Here is a 17,832-nt window from a genome sequence, read left to right as displayed (position 1 = left end):
ACTTTCACTTTCCACTTTTATTTCAGCTTAGCAAAACCCATGAGTAAGAATTACTGAGAAGGAAAGGACCTTTGAGCAAGAATGTCTGAAAAGAAAAAGTAATTCAGTGGCAGAACACATTTCAGAGGCATCTGGAATTTTTTAAGTTTCTCATAATTGTTCTATGCACTGAGTTCAGTTATTCTCAGGAACCACTGAAGTAGGTTTAAGACAGGAGCAACATTATTTGCTAATAATCAGCGTAAAGTCTTCTAATCTTATAACCAGCAGAATTTCTAATGGTCACGTAGTGCTTAAATATTGGCCTAAAAAGTAGGGAGCCATTTCATTTAAGTCAGGAAGCGTTTTTTTCCTTTACCTTCATTGCAGTTTGTTCCTCATGATTTCTCCAAGCCCTGGGAATGTTTTCACTATAACCTTAAAGCAGATCACCTTTGCAAAAGCTCTTAATGCCTAATTTAATTTTTTTTTTCCTTCAAAATATTCAGTAACACCAGAAGTTAGGTATTTCTCTACTGAGCCCTCAAATAGTGACACCAGAAAATAGGTTGAGTTATTGAGAAGTTGAACTTGGAAAAAAACCCCTCAAATGCAGTGTTTCCGTGGAGACATATAAATCACTTCTAAGACTGTGGTTTCATCTTTCTTTTTTTGGCTGCGCCGCACAGCTTGTGGGATCTTAGTTCCCCGAGCAGAGATTGAACTCAGGCCACGGCAGTGAAAGCACCAAATCCTAATCACTAGACCACCAGGGAGTCTCCCTAACAGAGTAAAAGGGGCCCCTGCAGGCTGTCGGAGGGCGAAGGTGTGTGGACGGCACATTTTACCCCTTCCCCCTCCATCCCCAATTCCACCAAACTAATTCCACTCGTATTGATATTGCATGACGTTTCACAATCTGGGCTTTGTGCAATATTTCATTTGGAGAAAGAATTCCGCTGCTTAAAAAAATTGTAGAGTTAGAAAACCGCTGTTGTAGGGCCAACACTGGATCATTATTTCTTACAGATTCTGGAGGCATTCTTTTCGGGAAAAGCTTCATCCGTCCTCACCTAGACTTAGATGACTCACTCCCTTGACAGAGAAAAACAGGCACAGGTGTCCCTGTAACCAAGTGAAGCAGACTTCCTCATTCCATTTCTTGCGTGGACCCCTGGAATTCTCACAGGGTCTTGGGAGCAGAGAGGATCTTGGAAATTATTTTCACCAGCCTCTGTCTTAAGATGAGAAAATAAAAATCCACATCCCAAGGTCACACAGCTAAACTGTAAACAGCCAGGATGTCTGACTCCCACTTCATGGCCTTTTCTTCATTCACATTTTATTCCTTGTTCTTGCAGCCATATTATTTCTTCCCAATTGGTATACTTAGAAAGCTGTGATTTAGGAACAAATATATCATTTACATAAGGTACTCTTATCTTCTCCTCCATCACCCAAAGGAGGTGGAATAGACATACTTTCCTCAAAGATATCTTGGTCAGAAAGATGTGGAAAGGTGTGACTCAGAAGCCAGCACCTGGGGGAAAGATCCCTTCCATCAGAAATTTAGTTCAACATCTGTCACTCACCTTTTTCTAATATCTCAGGCATGTTTCACACATTTGGAAAGAGAAATCAGTCATCTTATCAGCTCAGGCTTTGGATAAATTCTTCCTTTTTTTTTTTTTTTGTCTGTACCATGCAGCTTGCAGGATCTTAGCTCCTCAACCAGAGACTGAACCCAGGCCCATGGCAGTGGAAGCTCTGAGTCCTAACCACTGGAGCACCAGAGAATTCCCAAATAGACATTTTTTTTTTCCTTATTTATTTATTTTTTTGTCCACACCACATAACTTGTGGAATTTTGGTTCCATGACCGGGGATCAAGCCCTGGCAGTGGAAGCACAGAGTCCTAACCACTGGACCACCAGGGAGTTTCCTGAATAAATTCTTCTTGCTGCTTGGAAGTAAACGTCAAGAACGATGTACAGACTTCTCCAGGGCCATTCAGAGTTAAACAAGAATTCAGAATTGACTCAATCATAGATGTGAAAGTTCAGAAATCCTAGGTAAAGACTGGGACAGGCTAGAGGGGCAGGGCAGTAGTTAGGGAATGGTTGTTTCTCTTCAGTGAAAGCACTGGACTTAAAAAAAAAAAAAAAAGCACTGGATTTAGAGTGCCTGGATTCAGATTCCACCTCCGCCACCACTAGATCTCTGACCTTAAGAAAGTCTGTTAATCTCTCTGAGCATCGATTTTTTAATTCGGGAAATGATATTAAGAACATGCATCACAAAGGTGTGGAGAAAATCAGAATGAAATGAAATAGACAGAAGCACTTTGTAAACCATAAAGAATAGTACGAACATTGACATTATACTCACTAAATGTATTGTCCTAGTCTTCCAGTGACCCTCTGAGATTAGGTAAAACAGAGATTATCCCTACTAGTCAGAGAGGTTCAGTGGCTTACAAGCACACAGGGTGAGAGGTCATCTAAGCCAGCATTGTTTATAACGTGGAAACAAGATTTGGAGGGGTTAAGTGACTCACCTAAGGTCACAAAGCTTTTTAAAGTTGGAGCTAAGTCCAGAGTCTTTGACTTCCAGAACATCATTCTCTTTACACTGACTTCTCCATGAAGAAAGCTTAGCAGTAACTGATACTGTGGATTATTGTCTACACCTAGAGTTCTGTTGGCACATCTCTGACCTTTGTGGTATGTTTATTGTCTAATCCTTGGCTGGTTGCTGTCAGCAGTGCTACCTGAGAATGGTGCGTTTGTATGCCCAGGAGGAGATTAGAATTTCACGTTCTATCAGACTTCCAAAGTAGCCTCCGATGATTGTCTCTCGCTGCTTAAAACATAAAGGCGTGTGCTTAGTCACTGAGCCGTGTGGCCCCATAGACTGTGGCCCTCCAGGCCCCTCTGTCCATAGGGATTCTCCAGCAAGAATACTGGAGTGGGTTGCCGTGCCCTCCTCCAAGGGATCTTCTCAACCCAGGGATCAAACCCAGATCTCCCGTATTGCAGGCGGATTCTTTACCACCTAAGCCACCAGGGAAGCCCCATAGAGGTATAATAAAGCACAGTTTCTCCTAAAGTTAGCAAATGATTATCCTTCCCAACAGAAATTTAAACACAAACCTTATTCATAAAATGCTAGTAGCTCTTTGTTGGACATAAAGTTTTCTTTGCCATCTAAATATTATAAATCATCCTCCTAATCTGATGATAAATCTTTGTGTCTTGGACCAAAACTCACATTTGTTTTCATTTTTTTCCTGCCTTTCTCTGAACGAATGAGATTTTCAAAAGAAAATATAGCAAAAGGGTATTTAAACAAGTTTCTAAAGCAAAAAAAAAAAAGTATTAAAGTCGGTCCTCTCTGGTTGAGGCTTTTCTTTACAGCTGTGGTTTTGATGTTTATGTTGGATGTTAAATGCAAGACTCCACAGAGATTTAAGGGAGGCTCTGAAAAGTGGAGAAATCCTGATCACAAAAATTTTGAGCTACTTAGAAAAAGTTGTGATCTAAATGTTAGGCAGAAAAAAAAAGAAAGAAAATAAATGTTAGACAGATGACAGCAACAATGAGGTTCTTGTTTAATGAGTTCTATGAGTCCTGCTTAGAAGCCGGTTTGAGACCCTGTCAGGTCTGTCCCGATGAGCAACAGACTGGGTAAGTGGCAGAATCGGGCGTTAGAAACAGAAACGGATGAGTTCGTATACTTTTTCCTTTCACCCAGACGATTTTGAGGATTAGCAAATTACTCTCTATAAAGTGTGTTGGGATCCTTGAAGAGCAAATCCCAGATAATTACGACATAGAAGGATAGTTTTTCATGGAAGCTTAACATGATCCCCAGTAACGCCAGCGAATGCTTCACATTTGGATGTACTTTGAATTCCTCTCAAGCATTTTATTTACTTTGGACCCAGAAGAATCCCCAAGCCCATTTGGAAGATGAAAACCAGAGCCTGCAAACTATTTTAAAAGCCTCATCCTGTCCTTTAGGTGGGTCTTCTCAGCCTTTGTAACACTAACTCGACACAGACAAAGGCAGATCTTTCTGCAAATTGCACTTTCCTTACTGCAGATAAAGGGAGAAGGGGAGGAGGGAGGAAGGGGTGCAGCTCACCTGTCTATCTCATTTACCCGAAAAACTATAGAATGCTTTTTTTCTCCTGGGCAGATAATTAAGTGATAGATCGATCAAATGATAGACAGTTTTGTCTATCATCTCCACAAAACGTTTGTGGAGGTTCAGTCAATCAGTATCTGTTTTTGATAAGAAACATCCAGCAATTCATTTGACTACTATTTGGGTTTTTTTTAATAGTTCTTTAAATGTTTTTATTTGTTTGTTTTTCTTTGGGCTGCACTAGGTCTTCATTGTTGTGCAGGCTTTTCCCTAGTTGCGAAGAGTAGGGACTGCGCTCTAGTTGCAGTCCCAGGACTTCTCGTTACGATGGCTTGCCTTGCTGTGAGCAGAGGTTCCAGGGCGCTTGGGCCTCAGCAGCTGCGGCTCGCAGGGTCAGTAGTTGTGGCTTGCAGTCCCGAGAGCACAGACTCAGTAGTGGTGACACAGGCTTAATTGCTCCAGGGCATGTGGGATCTTCCCGGACCTGGGACCCAACCTGTGTCCTCCTGCATTGGCAGGCGGATTCTTTACCCCTGAGTCGCCAGGGCGGCCTGACTACTGTTTGTTTAATAATTAACTAGCAACTTTTTTCCTTGCGGTGACCAGTTATGTCAACCCTGTAAGCAGACCACATGGTCAAATACTTATTTATATAGTATCACCCATGGTCATCTGGTCAGTAAGATATTTAACCATCAGTTAAAAGGAGAAGAAAAAGTCAAATGTGTGTTTATAGCCCTCTTATCTGAGCCAAATAAGAGAAACTTACTTCTGCTTCTGGGAACTGATCTCACTCTGTCATGTGTTAGAGCCCCGTTTTAACAGATTAGTTCACCAGCCCCATGATGACAGCAGCTTGCCTGGCCCCTTCTCAGCGGTGGTTTACTCGCTCAGATGTGTCTGACTCGTGTGATCCGATGGACTGTAGCCGGTCCGACTCCTCTGTCCATGGGATGTTCCAGGCAAGAATACTGCTGTGGCTGCCACTCTTCTCCGTTTAAAACAGTTCCTGCCATGACCATCGTCAGTCAGTCTGGACGGGGCCTGGCACTTGCGTCCATGGAGGAACTGTGCAGGTTTTCTCCACATCTCGGCCAGTCCTCACACTGAGCCCTTGGTGACCTTGGTCAGGCGCATTCTGAAGCCAGCACTCCATCGTCCAGGGCTCTGCTGCCTTTAGGTTTTAAATTTTGCTACCTTTTCAACGACAATGACAGCAAACTACATAGAGAGAATTTTTTTTTTTTCATATATGGAATTTGTTATATCCTTGGAAAGCGTTTCTTACCAAGCTTTTTTAGTGGGTCGGCAAATTTCCCCCAAAATTCTTTCGTATCATCCTTTGTATTTTTAATAAAACACTCTAAAACCAGGCACAGACTGATGTCCCGCCCTGGCCCTCCTCTGAGCATGCCCTTCCATTGAGAGAAGAGTCTGTGGGGCCAGTGGAGCAAGCCCACTTAGATTCTGTGTCTAGAACCTGCTCCCAGTCCTGGGATCCCCAGCTGTCCTGCGCTGGTGACCCAAGTCTGTTTCTTGGGCGTCTTTCTTCGGTCCGTCTCCAGTGCAGCCCGGCGCTGAGGAGGACAGAAAGGTGTGATGGCCTGTGGACACGAGGACCGGGTGTCCACACACGTGCCTGTGAGCCCCGCGAGGTGGGGGCAGAGCCAGCTGCAGAGAGAAGGGCGCGGGCTGCAAGCCAGGGGCCAGGCCTGCCCACACCGCCGTGTTCTCGCACGGAGCTTCAAGAATCCAAGTGTTTGGGATTTGACCCTGGCTTTCCAGGTCATTATAATGTCTATTTATCAAAGTAGAGGAAGAACATATTTTATTTAGCAATTTGCAGCCTGATTTATGGGCTCCCCTGGTGGTTCAGATGGTAAAGAATCTGCCTGTAATGCAGGAGACCATGATTTATAGCTTTTAAATAGACATCGTATATGGACCTTCATTTGTCCACTTATCCCTTTGATTGTATACTTGTCTCTGTCACTCTTATCCTCTCTGCCTTCCTTTTAGTCTCAGGAAAAACGTGTCCTCCCCCCTCCAAACTTGGCCCTCTGACGCTGACCCTGGTCTCTCCCCACCGCCTCCTCTCTTGTTATTGCTATTGTTCAGTCGCTCCATCATGTCCGACTCTGCGACCACATGAACTGCAGCACGCCAGACTTCCTTGTCCTTCACCACCTCCGGGATAATGTCCTTCACTATGCTTAAACTCACAGCCATCAAGTCGGTGATGCCATCCAACCATCTCATCCTCTGCCGTCCCCTTCTCCTCCTGCCCTCAATCTTTCCCAGCATCAGGGTCTTTTCCAACGAGTCACCTCCTCTCTGCTGCCTATGAAATGCAGGCACCTCTCCCCAAACACCTGTCCAGATGCTGTTCCATTTCTATCTCATACCACAAACTGTTTACTGAAATTGTGCCCCCGAAGGCCTCCAGTGATTCTCTGCCCAGAGGTCATTAGTCGTCCTGCTCCTGGAGGGCCGTGTGAATGTCGCTCGGCATGGTTGCACAGCCGTTCTGACCGGTGCACGCTGATTCCAGGGCCGTCCCGGGTACTCTGCACCCGCCACTTCTCTTTCGCACCTTCTTCACTCCACCCTGGGTCTTTCTTCCACCTCAACGAGGAGGGTGCCTCCCAAGCCTTGGCTGGGGCCCTCTGATCTTCTCTCTCTGTGTATCCACCCTTGACAGCCACATCGCAGATGACCAGAAATAGGTTTCTTCTCTGATATCTCCCCAAATGCACAGTTCCAGTGTGTCTAGAATGGAACTCGTCTTCCCCATGTAACCTGACTGCCTTCTGACTCCTTATTTTTGTATAAAAATTATTTCAACAGAAAATGTTCTACTTTTCATTTTAAATACCATGATTTCAGTTATGTTATGGGTTGTTTTTGTCAGCTACCTTGGGTTAACCAGCATGTATCACGTGAGTGCTGGAAGGAAAAAAAATGCATTCCAGCTTCTAAAGAACTTATTTGTGAAAGAGTGTAGTGCACATAGGAAAGGAAAGCTTCTTAATTGCCAAACTTGATTGCAGACTGTCTCAAAGCATTTCAACAATAAACACACCAGGCCTACTCATAGATAATAAAATGTGTTAAGATGAATAAGATACAGCCTTGTCTTCAAAAAACTCACCAGGTAAAAAAGAATAGACATGAAAAGAAACCATTGCATTCCCCTCAACACCTTAGGACTTCCCTCAATGCAGGAGATCCGGGTTTGATCCCTGGGTCGGAAAGATCCCCTGGAGAAGGAAATGACAACCCACTCCAGTATTCTTACGTGGAGAATCTCATGGACAGAGGAGCCTGGTGGGCTACAGTCCAAGGGGTCGCAAAGAGTCAGACATGACTGAGCTACTAACCCTTCCAACACCTTAAGCAGTGTTTTGCATGTGGTAGGTGTTCAAAAGACAGCTATTGACTGATGGTGAATAGATAGTAGTGACTCTTAAGTATTTTGACCCATAGCATTCCAGGATCTTTCCAACCCAGGGGTTGAACCTGGGTCTCCTGCATTGCAGGCTTTACCATCTGAGCCACCAGGGAAGCCTGTAGCACTCCAAGTAATCCCTAAAATATTTTGCCCCAGACCCATACCCAGAATTTTCTTTTCAGATCCCCCAGTTGCTCAAATACCCTGAGGTCTATTCCAATCTTTATATCAGTATCACAAAAATTTCTTAGAGGAAAATGAGAGGAGAAAGGGAATTTAGGGGCAAACCCCACGATTGGAGAGAACCACCTTCCTCCGATTATAGTTGCCTCAAATCCCAAACTTCTTCCCAAATTCTGTAAAAATGCTTCACCCTGTCTCAATTCCAGCCTTTTCTCAACAGACAGGACTTTCTCTTGTGCGTTGTGAGAGAGGGAATTTAAAAGGTATTTGCTAAACTGAAAAATCTCTGTCATGCACTATTAAATAGAAAAGCAGATTATAAAATCACATGGTCAGTGTTATCCATTAGTTAAAAATCATGTTGATGCTGACGTGTGTGTGTGAACTTACATAAGAAAACCCTAACAGAAGTTATCTTTCAGTAATGGGATCATGGATAATTTTTATTTCTTTGTTGTTGTTATTGTTCAGTTACTAAGTTGTATCCAACTCTTTGCAACCCCATCGACTTCAGCATGCCAGGCTCCTCTGTCCTCCACAAGCTCCCAGAGTTTGCTCAAATTCATGTCCATTAGTCAGTGATGCCATCCAACCATCTCTTCCTCTGCCACCACCTTCTCCTTTCTCCTGCCATCTTTCCCAGCATCAGGGTCTTTTCCAATGAGTCAGCTCTTCACATCAGGTGGCCCAAAGTATTGGAGCTTCACCTTCAGTCCTTCCAGTGAATATTCAGGGTTGATTTCCTTTAGGATTGACTGGTTTGATCTTGCAGTCCAGGGGACTCTCAAGAGTCTTCTCCAGCACCACAGTTCAAAAACTTTAGTTCTTCAGTGCTCAGTCTTCTTTAGGGTCCAGCTTTCACATCTGTACATGACTGCTGGAAAAACCATAGCTCTGCCTATAAGGACCTTTGTCAGCAAAGTGATATCTCTGCTTTTTAATATGCTGTCTAGGTTTGTCATAGCTTTTCTTCCAAGGAGCAAGCGTCTTTGAATTTCATGGCTGCAGTCACTGTCCACAGTGATTTTGGAGCCCAAGAAAAGAAAGTCTGTCACTGCCTCCACTTTTCCCCCTTCTGTTTGCCATGAAGTGATGGGACCAGATGTCATTATCTTAGTTTTTGAATGCTGACTTTTAGTCAGCTTTTTCTCTCTCCTCTTTCACCCTCACTGAGAGGGTCTTTAGTTCCTCTTCACCTTCTGTTTTGTGCTTTTCTAGGATTTCTACAGTGAATATATTTCACTTTTGTGTTCAGGAAAAAAAAAAAAGTATGTGTATTAGTTTTCTACTGCTGTGAAACAAATCACCATAGACTTAGCCTCTTAAAGCAATACCTGTTAAAGTCATAGTTCTGTAGTTGAGAACTCCAGGCAGGCACGGACTCCGCTTAGAGTCTTATAAGGCTGAAATCAGGATGTCAGCCAGCCAGGGCTCTTACTTGAAGGCTCTGGCGAAGAATCTGCTTCCAAGCCCATTCAAACGGGCAGAGCTTGGTTCCTTGAGGTTGTAGAGCTGAGGTCCCTGTTTCAGTGCTGGCTCTTAGGCAGGGTCATTCCTAGATGTGATTCTCCGGGTCCTGCTCTGTGGTGCCCACCATCTAGACCACAGATAACTCCCACATATCAAATTCCCCACATGCAAATATGTCTTCCCCTTCTACTATCAACAAGAAAAAAATCTCTCTACTTTTTAAGGGCTCATGTGATTAAATTAGGCCCATCCAGATAATCTTTGTTTTGATCAACTCAGAGCCAGATGATTAGTAACCTTAATTACATCTGCAGAATCCCTTTGGCCTCCTTACATAACATAATCATGAGGTCCTGCCCACACCTAAGGGGACAAGACTGTATAGGTTGTATATACCAGGGGGCCAGGAATCTTGGAGGCCACCTTAAAATGCTGCCTACTATGATGTGGGGTGTGTGTATGTACATATGTGTATGTTTTGTTAAGCTCTCCCCCTGAAAGTTAAGAACAGAATTCTTGATAGCCCCTGAAGCCCTCCTCATACTTTCTACCTGCAGCTGGAGAGCAGAGATCACATGAGAATGGACCAGAAGTGAAGGAGCATGGACTGTTTTTTGCCTTTGTTGGTAAACACCCATGGACTTAGGTTTGACAATTCTGGGCAATAACAAAACAAAATTGGAAGCTTTATAGGTCCAGTGACCATTTTTTAGTGGACGGAGGATTCTAAATCTGATTCTCTTGCCTATAGTATGACATCGCTGGACACTCTGGAGATGGATACAACATTGGTCTAGTTCCAATTAACAAAATCCCCAAGGACAATAAGCAAAGACTAGAAATTCTCAAGGTAAATGCATTCAATTACCTCTATATTATGAAACCTTCCACCAGATTAGGTAAAGTATCTACTGGTTCTCTGAAAAGATTCCCTGAAGAAGCGGCAGTTAACTGGAAGCAAAAAGGCTTTCTGTTTCACAGAAATTTAAGCATTAATGTGAGAAAGCACTTATCCTGCCGAAATTCCCAATCTACACCGTACAAAATTTAAACGTGGTTCCCTATGTATTTTTAGGGGACTCAGGCTAGTATCAGGATTCTACAGTCTATATTCTATAGAGTTCTTCTAAGCCCCTATATATTTCAGAAGGAAAAGAAGGACTCCTTCTAGAGTACTCTCTAAACCCAATTTTATGTATTCCTTAGTATTTTTCTAACAATAAATTCAGTTTCACATACTTAAATCTACAATAGAAACACATTCATCATGTTTTTTAGAGTAAATTTCCTCCATTCCTATTAATGAAGTACAGTGCTTAGTATTATAACTTTGTTTATTGGAAACCCAAGCCATTCCTTATTTTTCTCCTGTGTTATCTCCATTCTCCAATGTGACACCAAGCTTCATATTTTCTTACATTTCCTGACACATTGGATTTTTGTTTTTGTTTTTATTGGCTGTGCTGGGTCTTCACGGCAGCATGAGGACTCAGCTGTAGTTGCGTATCCCCTCCCTACTCCCCAGCATGTGGGATCATAGTTCCTCAACCAGGGATGGAACCCACGTCCCCTGCACTGGAAGGCGGGTTCTTAACCACTGGACCACCAGGGAAGTCCCTACATATTGTCACTTTAAATGGCAGCTTGAGTCTTAAAAATCAGTGCCAACTGGATCGTTTTGGAACATTTCCTGTTTTTAACGAGAGTCTTAACCACATCCAGATATCACTGTGCACGGTTGTCAGTCTAGGTGCAAATTAAATAGAACTCGCTCAGAGTATTTGTGCTTTCTCATTGTCAATAGAAAAATCGTGTTGTTTTTGTTTTCCTTAAAGAAAGCTTCTCATTAGTGGCTTTTGCGCCATGTCTCTTACCCCCAGACGATGCACGCCCACGCTCAGTTCTGCATGAGTGGGGACCACACCTTAGAGGGCACAGAGCATGCCATCAAGGAAATCGCCAAAGAGGAAGCTGATGAGTACTTCGTCATCGTCTTAAGTGATGCGAACCTGTCTCGCTATGGAATACATCCTGCCAAGTTTGCCCAGATCCTGACAAGCAACCCTCAAGTAAATGCTTTCGCCATCTTCATTGGCTCTTTAGGCGACCAAGCAGCCAGGTAAGCGTCACCTTAGGGTACAGCAGAGGGCAGGGATAGAGAGGTTTGAGTAGCTGACACAAAGTAGTGGGGATAGTGGGGGGCATGGGGGAGAAACAGAAGCCAGAGTGGCTGCCCTCAAGCAGCTGACAGTCCGGGTGAGGGGATGGGATGTTCTACCTTATATTTAGATGAGCAGCAATACTTTAAGTTATGTATTTTTCAGCTTCTATTTAACCAACAATAAAATAAATAGCAAATTGATTTGTCTACCAGTAAAATTAAGCAGTATTTTATACATTTTGCCTTTTACATCAAGGTATCAAGCTCAGTTCATGCTCAAATCACATTCAAAGCATCTACTATTGTCGTAGCATCAGAGATTGGGGATGTGTGTCTCTACATTGTATTTAGACATACTAGACATGCATGCATTCATGCTGAGTCACTTCAGTTGTGTCCGACTCTGCGACCCCATGGACTGTAACAGCCCACCAGGCTCCTCTGTCCATGGGATTCTCCAGGCACGAATACTAGACTGGGTTGCCATTTCCTTCTCCAGGAGATCTTCCCGACCCAGGGATTAAACCCACATCTGTGGCTCTTTACCACTGAGCCACCAGGGAAGCCCAACATACACATACATATATGTAAATAAGATCTAATATGTGTATCTACATATCTATAAACTGGGGAAGGAAATGGCAACCCACTCCAGTACTCTTGCCTGAAAAATCGCATGGACAGAGGAGCCTGGCAGGCTACAGTCCGTGGGGTCGCAGAGTTGGACACGACTAAGCGACTTGACCACAGCACATATATATATATATATAAATATAAACATAGTCAGGCAGATAATCTTCCTTATATTTCTCCTTCATGTATGTCTGTATCTATAGTAAGGTGCTACACTAAATATGCTGAATATTCAGTAGAGAGACTTATGGTCAGATAATAAATACTATCATGGATCATCTGAAAGGAGAAATATGGAAACATTTTCGTTTCTTAAACACACTAACATTTATCTTTCTGAATTACAGACAGAAATGGTTTTTCTCTACTTAAAGTACTTGTAAGGAGCAGAAAACACAGTTGAAAGTATATCTCCTCAGAAAAAGAAAATAAAATCCTGCCTACATCACAAAAGCCCACATACCCTTTTGTTTCTCCACCTCTTTTACCTGTCACACCCTATGGTACAGAGTCCTGGAAAGTGAAAGGCGCTCAGTCCTTTCCGATTCTTTGCAACCCCATGGACTATACAGTCCATGGAATTCTGCAGGCCAGAATACTGGAGTGGGTAGCCATTCCCTTCTCCAGGGGATCTTCCCAACCCAGGGACCAAACCCAGGTCTCCCGCATTGTGGGCAGATTCTTTACCAGCTGAGCCACAAGGGAAGCCCACTAATACTGGAGTGGGTAGCCTATCCCTTCTCCAGTGGATCTTCCTGACCCAGGAATTGAACCAGGGTCTCCTGCATTGCAGGCAGATTCTTTACCAACTGAGCTCTCAGAGAAGCCCACAGAGTCCTGGACAGACTAGGAAATGTTTTAGGGTCCAAAGTTCTGACATATTTTTCTCTTCCCTTTGATTTGCTGCAGGATTGCAGAGTACGGCTAAGAACAGACTTAATACCACATAACTACAGTCCCTTTATTATAAATGACTTCACATCTTTCTCAGTTGTGCATGTTAGCCTCTTTGAGAACTTCCATGCCCTCAAATGTAGACCATGCCTTTTCCGCTTAGACTGTCTTCAGGACCAGCCCAGGATGAATCCAGACGACAAGCTCAACAAATACTGTTTGAGCTGAAATAGCTATTTTGTCTTTCTAGTGAACAGATCCTGTTTGAACACTTAAGAAAGCACAATGATACCCTTGTGGTTTCCTGGGGAAATGATCCAACATCCACTGGCAGGAGATGCGTTGTAGAATTAGCTGGTCTACCAGGCATGCCAAATGCATGATACTGCACAGGAGAGTGGACTTTTATTAAATGTCATTCCAAAACCAAACTCTGCTGGCACAGTAAAAGGAGGCGTTCTTTGGGATAAAACTGTGTCTTGTACTTTTATTGCCTCCAAAAATGGCCCTTTGTTCCCAATGATAACTTGGCATTTAAAAAAATTATCATAAGCCCATATAACCTCAGTGTCATCAAAGCAGGCATTGCATAAGTCAGATTATATTTCACATTGTATGATGTTGGGCAGAAAAGAGAAAGGGAGAGAGAGAGGAGGGAGAGAACGCAAGAGGAAGAGAGAATGAACCACTTGAGGTTTGGCTGGGCCACTTTTCTTGAAGCCTGTTTTTCTAAGGCAGGAAAGGCAGCTAGTAGGACAGTGTGAGGCAAACACATTCTCTGAATCTAGGTGAGCTAGTCCCAGATTGATCCTGAGGGCTCCTTTCTGCCAAGGGAATATAAAATACCAGGAAATGACCGTCATAAAAGGGAGAGCATTTTTTTCCTTGCAAATTCCCCAATTTTCTCACTGAAAAGAACTTTCTTTCGGTTCAGTGCTTCCAGCGAGCCTCTGTCTGTAGCTCTTTGTTGCCTAGCAACAGCCAGTTCCACTGCAAGCAGGGGCAAGATATTAAAAACTGAGAAGTTCCCTTCCTAAGAAACCATTAGGATGCTGAGGTCTGCAGAGGCCGGAGGCAGAAGGGGCGCCCTGGTTTGCAATGGTAATTTTCTTTCCCCATCCATCCTGACAGGCTTCAGAGAACTCTACCAGCGGGCCGGTCTTTCGTTGCCATGGACACCAAGGACATCCCTCAGATTTTACAACAGATTTTCACCTCCACCATGCTGTCCAGTGTTTAAGAAGTGCCCTTATCACCCTGGTGACCCTGGGATTTGAAATAAGATACAAAGAAAGTATCCTGAAGAAAAGAAGAGGTCTATCAAGTGTCCGTGTGCAATGACTGGATAATTCTGGCATTCCTGGGCCTTCCTGCACTTGCTAAGTAATCAGAATTCAGAGAAGCATCCAGAGTGAGGCCCGTGCACCACTGAGGTGTGATCACTAGAGGAAGCAAGTTGACCTGCATTATGTGAAAGGTCAGGGTTAAAGGAAGGTGGTTTGAGAATGGTGGTGCATGGTCTATTTCCAAAACCCTGAGGGATGAAGAGGACCTTGCTGTTGCCTTAATGCATCACCTGGTCACTTAGGATGAAAAAAGTGACCTCGGTAAACGAAGCCTTTGATGCCACATTCTGACACTGGAATGCAACTCTATGCAAACCCACTGAATCTGCTCCTGTTCAGTAATTATTTTTATTTTTTTCCTCTGCTCTGTATTGCCCAACAAACAATGATTTGATAGTCTTCAACCCACTTGAAAGTCCTTTCAACAACAGTATTCTATAAAAGGTTGGGTTTTCTCAATAATTTCATTGTCTTAGCCAAAACCAAAAGGAATCAAAAGCTCCTTGGAGTGCTTCCTTTCCCATGTGACTTTTAAAGGGCTTTTTAAAGAATAAAGAGCAAATGTTGCTGGGATTGGGAGGATAAAAGATGTCTTGCCTCGAGTTTCCTGTCTGTTCTCCTTCAGGGCTTCTCAAAGTTTCATAGTCCTCCATTTTGGTGTCAAAAATGTAGCAGTTCAAAATAACAAATGCTTATTTTTTTTTTTACATAAAACGAAGTGAAAACAAGGCAGTATGTTTGAGCTGAATGGTAACTGGAGATTTCTTTAGCTATTTAAATAAACAGCCTTATTCGTTTTTTAAAAAAATTATTTCTAATTGGAGGATAATTGCTTTACAATGCTGTGTTGGTTTCTGCCATACAACAGTGTGAATGAGCATTAAGAATCACATATCCCCTCCCCCGTGAACCTCCCACCCCCACCCCACCCCTCCATGTCGCCTCCGAGCTCCAGCTTGGGCTCCCTGTGATATACAGCACATTTCCACTTCTTGTTGTTCAATCACTCAGTCTTGTCTGACTCTCTGAGACCGCATGGTCGCAGCACGCCAGGCTTCCCTGTCCTTCACCATCTCCCGGAGCTTGCTCAGACTCATGTCCGTCGAGTCAGTGATGCCGTCCAAATTCCCACAGCTATCCGATGGTGGTGTATTTATGTCAACGCTCCTCTCTGGGTCTGTCCCACCCTTTCTTTCCCCCGCTGTGTCCGCAAGTGTGTTCTCTATGTCTGCATCTCTATTCCTGCTCTGTCAGTCGGTTCATTGGTACTATTTTTCTAGATTCCATATATATCTTGTTAATACGTGATATTTGTTTTTCTCTTTCTGATTTACTTTACTCTGTGTAACAGGCTCCAGGCTCATCCATCTCAGCTCAACTGACTCAAATTTGTTTCTTTTTATAAGTCTCATTCTTTTTTATTTCCCCAAAATGTACCTCATTCCCACCCTCTCTTGGGCTGACCTTTACTTATCAATAGGCTCGATGTCCAGTGTTTTTTTTTAAGTCAAATGTTCCAGCAGAAGTCAGCCTCTTTTCAACCATGTAATAAAAGTTTCTCTTCATCACTGATGGCGAAGTCCAAAATGCTGGGAGCACAAATATGTGTGTGCTTTCTTACGACAAGCTGGAAAAACTAGTCTTGTTATTAAGGTTATTTTATTCACCCCTACATGGTGGGAACTGTACAGTTCATTTCATTTTAATTAATTACAGCAAAGAAATGATAACCCTCATCTGTTTCACCACCCCATCTCCGTACCAAAGAAATAGAAGCAATCAGCTTTCCCGTGCAGTATTGCCCAGCCAGTTTGCATGACTTGTCTTGTTTCTCGAGACAGACGCGTGTTCTGTATATTGAATCATCCAAAGATGCAAATGATTTCAATCCAATAAATATCTTTAAAAATATAATTGCATTAACAATATCACATAATGATAATAAAAGAATGGCAGCTAGCATTTACTGATCACTGTGTACCACGTATGCTAAGCGATTTCATACATTATTCCATTCAGTTATCACAACAATGCGTGTAAAATAGGTTATTTTTTAACCTCTTTTTACAGATAAAAGAAGGGAGGCTCAGAGAACTTAAGACTATTGATTGCTCATTGTACCTGTGGCTCAGACAGTAAAGAATTTGCCTGCAATGTAGGAGACAGGGCTTAGATCCCTGAGTCAGAAAGATCCCCTGGAGAAGGGAATGGCTACCCACCCCAGTATTCTTGCCTGGAGAATTCCACAGACAGAGGAGCCTGGCGGGCTACAGTCCATGGGGTCACAAAGAGTCGGATATGACTGAGCCACTAACGCTTGTACTACTAACATCCTCATTTCACAAAGGACACTGAGCCTGGGGAACTCCAAGAAAACAGGCACACTCGCAGCCAGGCGGGGGCCGAGCTGTGACCCTGGACTGTCCCCTCTCATGCTTTATTCTTGCAAACTGACCACATTTCCTGGAGCTCTCGACTCTCCCCACTACTTGGAAACTAGCTGCACAATTCGAGTGCTTGGAGGAGGGGTGGGGACCAAGGACAGGGGACCCTGCTGGAGGGACACAGCCCATGGATCCTTCCTGGGCACAGCATCAGCTTGAGGAAGTGCCCATCCAAATGGCAGCTTCATCCCTAGGGATGCCCCTTTGCTGAAGGGTCACTGCGCCTGAAAGTCTTTGGAAGTTGAACCCAAGAGTGATTGATGGAACAGCCTTTTAACAATCGTCCCCATGAGTTAACTACCTGAATAAGCAGAAGCCTTTATTTTTTTTTTAAACATGGAAAGAATGTTCTCAAGTAATTTAATTTCCCTTTCCCCACTGGCCAGACAGCCTTTGCAAAAGTTATTTTTTAAAAAATGTATAACTCCCTGGCTTTCCTGATTTGTAAAAGGAAAGGAAGGTGGGGGAGGGGAATAGAGAGTGAGAAGATGACGGGCTTCTTTTCGCTTCTTGCAATAAATACCTAAGAAGTTGTGTCTTTATTATTAAATGAACTTAATTATAGGCCACTCCAAGCTGTTCCCAGGCCCTTCTTAGGGCCAGGGCGTTATAATAACCGCATTGTGCGGCTCGGTGTGGGGGGTTGGGGGGGGGGGGGCGGGTCTTGTTCCACTGAAAGGCGGCTAAACCCGTCCTCAGGGAGCCCACGTAACGCTGAGAAGGTCCATTGTGATCCTGAGCAGCCAGGAGGAATGAACGCCACGAGTCGCCCAGCGAAGGATGCGTCTCCCCGCTCCCGCCCCCGGGGCCCTTTGTGAGCGCCCGCAAGACGACCTCATCACGCATGTGCGGCTCGAGTGCACCCGCAGGAAGAGGGTCTGAGCAGGGGTCCCTGCGCCTAGCACATGTTTGGAATGAATCGTTTAATTCTTTACATTACACCCTCTCCTGCGAACTGTCAGGAGGAGAAATCCATCCATGCCAGCAGGGTTTTCTCTAAACAACCTCTGGGGCTTTGAAAGCCTCTTAGGAGGGGTGTTCCCTGGACCGCGTGGTCAGTGTTCCTGAAATGCATCTCTGGGGGCTCCAAGCCCCCGCTCCACCTGGCTTCTTCGTGTGCCT

General features: G+C 43.9%; 1 protein-coding gene across 1 annotated transcript in view; it reads left to right on the top strand.

Annotated features, from left to right (window-relative positions):
* VWA8 (von Willebrand factor A domain containing 8) overlaps positions 1–17,244 on the top strand; it is a 367,266-nt gene extending 350,022 nt beyond the window's left edge. Inside the window, exons 43-45 of the mRNA XM_061133632.1 lie at positions 9,984–10,082; positions 11,113–11,351; positions 14,052–17,244. Coding sequence (XP_060989615.1) covers positions 9,984–10,082; positions 11,113–11,351; positions 14,052–14,160 — 447 coding nt within the window. The 3' untranslated portion in view covers positions 14,161–17,244. The remainder of the gene's footprint in view (positions 1–9,983; positions 10,083–11,112; positions 11,352–14,051) is intronic.
* The last annotated feature ends 588 nt before the right edge of the window (positions 17,245–17,832 follow it).

This window comes from Dama dama, chromosome 30 (assembly GCF_033118175.1).
Source record: "Dama dama isolate Ldn47 chromosome 30, ASM3311817v1, whole genome shotgun sequence".
NCBI classification, from domain to species: Eukaryota; Metazoa; Chordata; class Mammalia; order Artiodactyla; family Cervidae; genus Dama; species Dama dama.
Note: the sequence above shows the minus strand (reverse complement) of the source record. Positions and strands in the feature narration are given on the sequence as shown.